General features: G+C 45.3%; 1 protein-coding gene across 1 annotated transcript in view; it reads right to left on the reverse strand.

Moving 5' to 3' along the window:
* DNAH12 (dynein axonemal heavy chain 12) overlaps positions 1-10,794 on the reverse strand; it is a 152,173-nt gene extending 141,379 nt beyond the window's left edge. Inside the window, exons 1-4 of the mRNA XM_056524433.1 lie at positions 10,671-10,794; positions 4,286-4,443; positions 4,111-4,201; positions 515-541 (exon numbers count right to left, since the gene is read on the reverse strand). Of these exons, the coding sequence (XP_056380408.1) occupies positions 515-541; positions 4,111-4,201; positions 4,286-4,443; positions 10,671-10,748 (354 nt within the window). The 5' untranslated portion in view covers positions 10,749-10,794. The remainder of the gene's footprint in view (positions 1-514; positions 542-4,110; positions 4,202-4,285; positions 4,444-10,670) is intronic.
* Positions 10,795-11,003: the final 209 nt, after the last annotated feature.

The following is an 11,003-nucleotide window of genomic DNA, read 5'->3' on the forward strand; positions in this document are numbered from 1 at the left end:
CAAGTAGGGAGACACCTAGTGGAAGCTTTTTTAAACACAAATAAAACATAGAAAATCTGCAGTGCCTCCATTGTTCTTCTCTAGTTTCCATTGCGATCCTCTTCCTGAGCTGCAGCCATGTCCCGCCTCAGCCAGTGATTGGCTGAGTAGCAGTATGACACATTGGGCCCAGGCACCAGGAAGAAGACCTGGGCTCAATATGTCACTGCTGAGCTGCAGTGTGACGTATTGGGCCCAGGAAGAGGATCCCACTGGGGATGGTAGCAGGACACCAGAGGAACTGAGAGCGCTGGAGGCAAGTAGAGGTTTGATTTTTTTTATGTACTGCAAAATATGCATAGATAACGAAAAACACCCTCCTGCTGGATAACCCGTTTAACAGAATTAAGGCAGAATTCCAGTCTAATAAAGTGGTATTTATATATATATATATATATATATATATATATATATATATATTGTATATATATATATATATATATATATATATATATGATACAAAAAAACTACTCACCCTCAGTTTTCTCTGTTCACTGTTCATCTGTCATAAAAAAAACAAGAATTTTTTAACATTTAATAATTCAATTAAAAGTCAACTTTGACAACAGCAAAAACATGTTATAAAACAAGCGTAAAGTTAGATAATTCCTGAAAACTAAGGCACAGATGGATTGAGAATGATCTGAGAATTTAAAGCGGTATTCCAGGAAAAAAACTTTTTTTCTTATATCAACTGGCTCCAGAAAGTTAAACAGATTTGTAAATTACTATTAAAAAATCTTAACCCTTTCAATAATTATCAGCTGCTGAAGTTGAGTTGTTGTTTTCTGTCTGGCAACAGTGCTCTCTGCTGACATCTCTGCTTGTCTCGGGAACTGCACAGAGTAGAAGAGGTTTGCTATGGGGATTTGCTTCTAAACTGGGCGGTTCCCGAGACAGGTGTCATCAGAGAGCACTTAGACAGAAGAGAACAACTCAACTTCAGAAGCTCATAAGTACTGAAAGGATTAAGATTTTTTAATAGAAGTAATTTACAAATCTGTTTAACTTTCTGGAGCCAGTTGATATATAAAGAAAAAGTTTTTTCCTGGATAACCCCTTTAAGGTCATTGGCTCCTGATCACCTACTATAGTAAGGATACACATGGCTTGGGTTTATAAACTCCATTAGAAAAAAATATTTACTTGCAAATTTTCAGGAACTAAAGTCTGAATTGTCAGCCTGCCTGTGGTATTAGAGAAACTGAAAAAAACACTTCTACATATGCCCTAAGAGGAATCAATTCTGATTCTCTCATTTACTTCCCTTTTCAGTGTTGACCATACACTTTAGATACCTGTCAGCTGAACATTCATCTTGATATCCAACATGCTCAATATTTTTGTCCCCTCACATCTGCCACTGGGAAAGAGTCTCGGAACACCCCTATCATATTATGCTAGGTTCACACCTGAATTGGAGGCTCAGATGGGTGTTTCTGCCACAGGTTCTATCCAAAATGCCAGAAATAATAGCGCAGCATGCAGCACTATTTTGTCCATTCAAATGATGAACACCATGATGGAAATCAGACAGACCCCATTAAAGTTAATGGGGTCTCTCAGGCGCCATTGGTGTCCAACATGCAGTAGATCCCCCGCTCCATTTTTTTTCATATTTTTGCTCCAATGATGGAGCAGATAAAAGGAAAAAAATGAAGAAGTGAATCCAGCCATAAATGGTTGGCCAGCCCCCTCGATATCAATGGGTTTGACCAACGCTGATCTAATGCATATCACCACCTTCAGGATACATATTAGCTAAGGCTAAAACACCACTATTCTGTTTTTTATATCCTATTTCTTATAATAAAGACATATTTGGTCTTAGAATTCTGTGATGTGCCATATTTCTCTGATTCCTCTTAGAAATGTACAATTACAATTGGTCATTACCATTTACCTTTTATAATAGGGTGTGTCCCTTTACAGCTTGGAGTGTCAGAGTGCACAGAAGCATGGCCCATACAGAAAGGTAAAGGTAACACCCAGTTGAGAATACAATCATACATTTCCCACGAGGAAGAATAATGGAATGGTATAATGCAAAGATAAGATGCTTCAGAGTACTCTTACGGAGAATGGTAAAATATAATAAGATGTTTGAAAGCTTATGGATTCCCTTAACCCCTTAAAGGAAAACTGTCACATGTTTGCTCCCGTACTATCTACAGGTACTGATGGATAGTGCGGGAGACGCTGATTCCTATGATCCCTACCTTGGCCGGATACGGCTGGCCGTTCGCCCGTAATCTTAGTTTTATTATATGTGGAAATCTGGCTGTAACTGGCAGGGGCAGGGCTTCTGTAGCTTGACTTGCACTGACGTAAGCACCGCCCGTCCGCAGCGCCGCCCGCTTATGAATATTCATCCCCCCTCCCTCCAGCTCTCCCTCTCTTCGCCGCTCCTAACTGGAGGGAGGGGGGATGAATATTCATAAGTGGTCCCTCAACATACGATGGTAATTCGTTTCAAACGAGCCATCGTTTGTCGAATCCATCGTATGTTGAGGGATTCGTGCAATGTAAAGTATAGGAAGCTGTACTCACCTGTCCCCACCGCTCGAGATGGTGTCCCCGGGCCTCCGCTGGGCTCTCCACTGTCTTCTCCAGTCCTCTGCTGTCTTCTCCGGTCCTCTGCTGTCTTCTCCGGTCCTCTCTTTCTTCCGCAAGGCCTTACTGGGCCTGCGTAGCGACGTCATTACGCTGCTGCGTACGCCATTCCTATTGGATGACGTGCGCAGCACCGTATTGACGTCATCGGAGAGGGCCGAGAAGACACCGGAAGACCAGCGCTGGACCCGGAGGGCACCCTGGAGCATCGTGGAGGGGTAAGTAATACTTACCGCACCACACGGGGGAACATTAAGCTGCTAAGCATTTGGCGCTGCCAGATAGCACTTAATGCGATGGCCCCGACATAAAAAAGCATTGTATGTCGATGCTGACATCGACATGCGATGGCCTCTGAGAGGCCATCGTATGTCGATTTCATCATATGTCGGGGCCATCGTAGGTCGGGGGGTCACTATATATATATATATATATATATATATATATATATATGATTTGTGTTTTTTCTATATATGATAATACAGGGCTTTTATAGGGAAAGGGCCATTTATTTTATTTATTTTTTTTACACTTTTTTACTTTCATTGAAGAACCTTTTATTATTTTATTTTTAACTTTTTACAGGTTATATTATGCTGTAATACATTTGTACTGCAGTACAGTATAACCTGATGAGCTGCACACACTGGCTGAATCTCACAGGCTGTAGGTGGCAGACAGGAGGCCATCAGCTGGCCTCCTGCAGCCATGGCAACCAACAGCGAACGGCGATCATATCGCGCCGCCGCCGTTGGTGAACAGGGAGAGCACCCTCCCAATGTCAACACCATAAATGCCGTGATCAGGATTGATCACAGCATCTATGGGGTTAATGCTGCCGGGACCGGTGCGATCACGGCCCCGGCAGCTGCGGCGGGACCACGGCTGTGATTGACAGCCGGTTCCCACTGTCGATCTCATAAGCTGCGCGCAGCAGAGCAGGAGATCAGCAGGACGTATGCATACGTCCCAGTGCGCGAACATGTCAGGTGCTGAGACGTATGCATACTTCCTGTAGCGGGAAGGGGTTAAAAAGTAATCTGTCTGCTCTATTTGCTGTTAAGAGCTGCAGACATTATTGGACAGCTGTGAGGGTATAACAGAAAAAACTGTACTTATCCTGGAGAAGGTGGTTGCCAAACAAACAAAACTGAGTTTTTATTTCTCAGCCAAGTGTCAAGGAGGCATGGCTGAAGTATCTTAAGTGTCAAAGCCTGGCACAACTCTTCCCCTGCTCTCACCTCCCAGCCCCTCCTTGCTTAGCTTACAGGGATCCGCTTACAATCAGGACTGACATATTCCCTTTAACTGGTTTTACAAGGTCTCAGCTCCATCCTATTTTGAAATCTTACTTTACCACGCTACCTAGTTTTTAGTCATTGTTGCCCCTATCCTAATATATGCTGAAATGCTGGTTGTGTAGTGCTTTGTTATATGATATAGGACATATGAACGTACAGTTAATGGTAACTGGGGCTCAGGAGGGGTAGGAACTCTTCTTTTCTGCTCTGCTACAGTCTCTTCATAAGCCTTTAAAGCCTCCTTCATTCTGTAGAGGGAAGACATTATGTTATGAGATTAGCAAAAAGCAAACTATAAAATACTTCAATCCTATTATCCACAAAGTAATCACATGATCTCATGGAGGGTCTTCTGCTGCTCCCTGCTTCTCTTGTGCTTCATCAGCTTCTTTCCAGTAGATGTTAGAGATGAAGCGGGGAGAGTTAAGGCAGGAAGGTGAACACTTAGACGATCTATAGGAGACAGATGGGATGTTCTGTTGGAAGCCATCTATGAAAGAAATACATAAACATTACAGGAATATTAAAGGCACAATAAGAAGGTAAGCCAGTACATCAAGGTCTAGGACATTGTGGGAACCTATCCATTTGGGGCAACAGAGAAAGAAGAAGAGATAGAGCAATTAACAGAAAATAAGATTAAGGGTAGGTTCACACAGATGGATCCGCAGCATATTTTACGCTGCAGATCCGCCAACCCTACATTGTGCCTCCAGCTGTGCCTACCAGTATAGTCGCACAGATCGTGGCTGCTCTCAGCCTAGCTCAGGCAGCAGGGAGAGCGGCCACGATGTGCGCGAGTACAGAATGCCACTATAAGCAGGCATAGCCGGAAGCATACTGTAGGGTCCATCGGCAGCGGATCTACCTGGCACCCCAGCCGATCAGCATACACAGTGAAAGGGAGTTCTGCACATTGAGAAGTGGCCTTGCTGGGTTCCTGCAGCTCATATCTCATTGTCTTTAATGGGGCGTAAGCTGCAATAACCCAACACAGCCACTAAATATAAAGCTGTGTGGTTCTGAGACATCTGCATCTATAGGTGCCACAGCTCTAACAAATAGCTGACCGGCAGGGTGCCAAGTGTAGAACACCCATAGATTAGATATTGATGGCGATAATAAAACAATACAGCTGCAAACCATTACTGTATATCACTATTGACTCTTCCTGTCAAAGCAGATACAATGTTTCTGTTTACATTTTTAGATTGCCATAGCTGTTTGTGAGCTTGTTTTTTGTTGGATAAAGGCTCATTCCCCCCTTACCGGTGCTCTGTTGGGCAGTCCATGGGAACGACAGATGTTGAGGAGGGAAAAAAAATACTGCATGTCCAGAATTTTTACACCGCACAACTCCATTAAAATATTGGATCCCTGACGGACCCCATCCAAGTCAATGGGACCTTTTGGGACCCGGTGGTGTCAGTTGTGCTCTGTCGCGTTCTGGACAGAACATAACGGCAGTGTGCACCACCTATTGTACCATACAATGTACAAAAACCTTTTTTATGAAGAACAAATAATTTTTTCATATGATTGTACAAAAATAGAAAAACAAGTACAATGTAAAAACCAGAGTAGCGAACAGCAATACGAGAAGAGCACTGAGTGACGTAATGGATCGCTGTATACCATAAGAAGCAGAAGAAGTTCACATATATGAATAATAAACATCTAACAAACAATAAATAACCACACATAATAACAATAAAAATACAGGAGGAGGAAAACGATTGGTAAAGGGCATGTCAGCAGCCGAGATAAATTACTAAAGGTAGCTGGTAATAGGTAGGAAGGTAGGTAGCTGGAAATAGCCTAAAGTGTCTCCTGTCTACAATTCCTCCATACATGGGAACAAGTTCCTCCATACAACATATAGTCAAGCCCCGACAGGAGGTGCATCACTAAACAGGAGGATAATGAGGGACCTCCAAGGAGAACCAACTCTGGGGTAAAGTGGATTTGGATGTTCGTGATCTGTCGGATGATCTTAATGATCTCCAGCCAGAAAGAATAGATCCCCGAACAAAATCACCATATATAAGATATAGTTCCCCACCGCACCATCAGCTGTCAGAGGTCACAAGTAAGTAATCTTGGCTCCGAAGGAAGGCAGATGCCACGGTACAACCTAGTATATAGCTTGTACAAACATTCTTGCCTATACAAGTATTAAAGGGGTACTCCGCCCCTAGACATCTTATCCCCTATCCAAAGGATGGGGACCCCGGGGATCGCTGCTGCACCACCCCGCTATCATTACTGCGCAGAGCGAGATCGCTCTGCACGTAATGATGGGCAATACAGGGGCCGGAGCATCGTTACGTCGCGGCTCCGCCCCTCATGACATCACGGCCCGCCCCCGTCAATACAAGTCTATGGGAGGGGGCGTGGCGGTCGTCATGCCCCCTGCCATAGACTTGCATTAAGGGGACGGGCCGTGATGTCATGAGGGGTGGAGCCATGACGTCACGCTGCTCCGGCCCCTGTATCACCCGTCATTACGCACAGAGCGAACTCGCTCTGTGCAGTAATGATGGCGGGGTGCCGCAGCAGCGATCCCCGGGGTCCCCAGCAGCGGGTCCGCGGCGATCTAACATCTTATCCCCTATCCTTTGGATAGGGGATAAGATGCCAGGGGCGGAGTACCCCTTTAAAGCCATAAGAGTGCTGGGAAATGAAATGTAGAGCTTCTTCTAAGAAATTAAAGGGGTATTCCAGGAAAAAACTTTTTTTTATATATATATCAACTGGCTCCAGAAAGTTAAACAGATTTGTAAATTACTTCTATAAAAATCCTAATCCTGCCAGTAGTTATAAACTGCTGAAGTTGAGTTGTTCTTTTCTTTCTGACAACAGTGCTCTCTGCTGACACCTCTGTCTGTCTCAGGAACTGTCCAGAGTAGTAGCAAATCCCCGTAGCAAACCTCTAATGCTTCAGACAGACAAGCAAAGGTGTCAGCAGAGAGCACTGTTGTCAAAAAGAAAAGAACAACTCAACTTCAGCAGCTGATAACTACTGGAAGGATTAAGATTTTAAATAGAAGTAATTTACTAATCTAAACAAAAAGAGGGGCATGTATGTGCACTCATCGCAATGCAGAGATGGTTGGGTCTGGAGGTTCGGTAATAGGATGCCAGGTCATGGCACAGGCGCTGGTGTGTGGCGCTCGGAGGCTACGCCGGCAGTTTCGCACGTAAGTGCGTGCTTCTTCCAGCCTGAGGCCAGAAGAAGCACACACTTAGGTGCCAAACTGCCGGCGTAGACTCCGAGCACCACACACCAGCGCTTGTGCCGTGAACCGGCATCCCGTTACTGGACCTCCAGACCCGACCATCTCTGCATTGCGGTGAGTGCACGTACGTGCCCCTCTTTTTGTTTATACTGGATACTTTACACTTTCATATATGCACCCCGCAGGAGACATTGACATAGGTCGCCTAGGATCGCCCCGCTGTTTATATAAGGTGATATTGCTCATTGAGTGCTCTTCCTCTTTCTTTTGCTTTAAGAGGTTTGCTATGGGGATTTTCTTCTAAACTGGGCATTTCCCGAGACAGGTGTCATCAGAGATTACTTAGACAGAAAAGAACAACCTTAACTTCAGAAGCTCATAAGTACTGAAAGGATTAAGATTTTTTAATAGAAGTAATTTACAAATTTGTTTAACTTTTCTGGAGCCAGTTGATATTTAAAAAAAGGTTTTTCCTGGATAACCCCTTTAACCCTTATCATATGTGAACAGCGCCCTAGAACCAAGGGCTTTATAAAAATAAATAAAACAATACTCCACTCTCTATGGGATCACTGAATATAGCTGAGTTTAGTTCTCGGACCCTATTATCCTGATTGTGGGGGTCCAGCAGTTGGGCCCCAAGTGTTTGGCTAATTGTCTCCAATCCTGTGGTAAGGGATACTTTTAATCTGGGAAAACCCCCTTTAATTTCCTATGCAAAAGGGCCATTAGGGACAGACACAGAGGTGTTCTGGACCATATACTCACCAGACGGATATACAGTGGGCGGAATAAATAAAAAGTGAATGGAAACTGATGAGTGAATTTCCACCATATAATTGCAAAGTTTTCATCAGTCAAATATCCTTTTCCTGACAAACTCGACTTGTTCCTAAAAAGTGGACGCGGCATAAACAAACATATTGCGCGGTTATTGGCGCATATTTGTTAATGCTAACACTATATACGTATACTGTATACGAATCTAACATTAAAAAAACGTCCTTTGTCTGACGCCCAACTTCTAATTTTTGCCATATGAAAAGTGGGGTGCCCGTGCCACAATTTTTAGAACATATACTTCTATTGTGTGCATATTTGGAGCTGGGGTGCCAAAATCTGCAAGATTAAAACCTGTTCACAGAAATTCACTACAGTGAATAAATAGGTTTCAAAGAAGCAGATTCCTCATTTTTTAAATTGCTCCTTTTTTACAATACACGTCTTACACTTTTTTTTTAATTCATTTCCTTCAGTAAGTACAGTAAGTACAGTAAGGCATGTGGCATATTGCTCTTGAATTAGAGTTCTGTGGAGTCAGTGTCTATCTGTAAAATTGCGCCCATGTGTCACATGACCTGTTGCATCACCAGCTACAGTAACGTCCCGTATACCATGAAGAATCACAATCAATTGCAGTGGTCTCCAAACTGTGGCCCTCCAGATGATGCAAAACTACAACTCCCAGCATGCCTGGACACTTTGGAGATCACTGAATTACAGTGATCCCCCGGCCTGCGATGGCTCCGACATACGATCATTTCAACATATGATGGCCTCTCAGAGGCCATTGTATGTTGAAGGCAGCATAACACCTAACACGTAAACGGCTATCTGGCGGCACAGACTGCTTCAGCTTAATGTGCCCAGTGTGCTCCGGTGAGTGTCACTCGATGTCCTCGATGTTCCGGACCGTCCTCTTCATGCTCCGCTGCATCGCTGTCGCTTTCCTTCGTCGTCATCACGTCGCTGCACACGCTGTCCCGTCATCCAATAGGAGTGGTGTGCACAGCGACGTGATGATGGTGATGGAGAGCAACGATTCAGGGCAGCGGTGACGGTCCGGAGCAGCGGGGACACCCCGGAGACGTGATGACGGCAATGGAGAGTGATGATCCAGGGAAGCGGTAAATGTCCAGAGCAGCGGGGACACCCCGGGGACGTGATGACGGCGATGGAGAGTGACGATCCAGGGCAGCGGTGGCAGTCCGGAGCAGCGGGGACACCCCGGAGACGTGATGACGGCAATGGAGAGTGATGATCCAGGGAAGCGGTAAAGGTCCAGAGCAGCGGGGACACCCCGGGGACGTCATGACGGCGATGGAGAGTGACGATCCAGGGCAGCGGTGACGGTCCGGAGCAGCGGGGACACCCCGGAGACGTGATGACGGCAATGGAGAGTGATGATCCAGGGAAGCGGTAAAGGTCCAGAGCAGCGGGGACGTGATGACGGCAATGGAGAGTGACGATCCAGGGCAGCGGTGGCAGTCCGGAGCAGCGGGGACACCCCGGGGACGTGAAGACGGTGATGGAGAGTGACAATCCAGGGCAGCGTTGATGGTCCAGAGCGGCAGGGACACCCCGGGGACGTGATGACGGCGATGGAGAGCGACGATCCAGGGCAGCGTTGACGGTCCGGAGCAGCGGGGACAGGTGAGTATAACTTCCTATACTTTACATTGCACGGATCCCTCAACATACAATGGATTCAAGTAACGATGGTTCATTTGGAACGAATTACCATCGTATGTTGCGGGATCACTGTAGATCATAAACTAGGTATACAGTACTTCACCTAGTGATCCAACTGTTGATAAAGGGAGGCAAACCAGATTTTACAAAACTACAACTCCCAGCATGCCCGCACAGAACTTAGCTGCCCAGGCATGCTAGGAGTTGTAGTATTGCAACATCTGGAGGACCACAGTTCGGAGACCACTGAATAAGACCATAAACTAGGTATTTGGTTCATCATCTAGTGATCCAGCTGCTTGTATAGGGTACACAAACCAGAGGTTGCAAAACTACAACTCCCAGCATGCCCGGACGGATGCTTGGAACGGATGCTTGGAATTGTAGTTTTCAAACATCTAGAGGGCCACAGTGCGGAGAACACTGAATTAGACCATAAACTAGGTATTTGGTTCATCACCTAGTGATCCAACTGCTTATAAAGGGAAACAAACCAGAGGTTGCAAAACTACAACTCCCAGCATGCCCGGACATGCTGGGAGTTATAGTTTTGCAACTTCTGGAGGGCCACAGTGTGGAGACCACTGAATTAGCCCAACTAGGTATATGGTACATCATTAGTAATCCAGCTGCTTGTATAAGGGACACAAACCAGAGGTTGCAAAACTACAACTTCCAGCATGCCCGGACAGCCAACGGCTGTCCGGGCATGCTGGGAGTTGTAGTTTTGCAACATCTGGAGAGGCTTAGTTTGGAGACCACTGAATTAGCCCATAAACTAGGTATACTGGTACATCACCTAGTGACCCAGCTGCTTGTATAGGGGACACAAGCTAATATATATGCGATATAGTTATACAACACAACATAATGTTTATATAATACAGTATTAATATATATGAAAATAAACTAAAGTAAAATATAAATGCCTTAGATTCTTATAATAAAGTAGGTGTGTGTCATATGAAGCCTCAGTTTCTCCTGCACACAGCTGGGGGGCGCTCACCTCTGCAGACCCCCGGGTTTCGGCTGCTGCTCCCCAGGACCCGTGTTCTCCGGTAAGGACTCGCTCTCCCTCTGCCATTAAACAATCCGGTTGCCATAGAAGCCAGGGGGCGGGGTGTTGGTAGGGGGCGCGTGAATAGGGGCGGGCCTGCCTCACTTCAAGCTACTCTGCTGACACCTGCTGGACAGCATGGGTCAATGCACCCATTAGGATGCCATGCTGTGATTTATTCACTCTATTCTGCTAGATCCTGTTGATCTGGCCATAGCGTTTTTTTGTTTTGTTTTTTTTTTTCAACAGAAAAACTATGCAGATACTTTTTTTGTATGTATT

The sequence above is a fragment of the Hyla sarda genome, chromosome 6, assembly GCF_029499605.1.
Source record: "Hyla sarda isolate aHylSar1 chromosome 6, aHylSar1.hap1, whole genome shotgun sequence".
NCBI lineage: Eukaryota > Metazoa > Chordata > Amphibia > Anura > Hylidae > Hyla > Hyla sarda.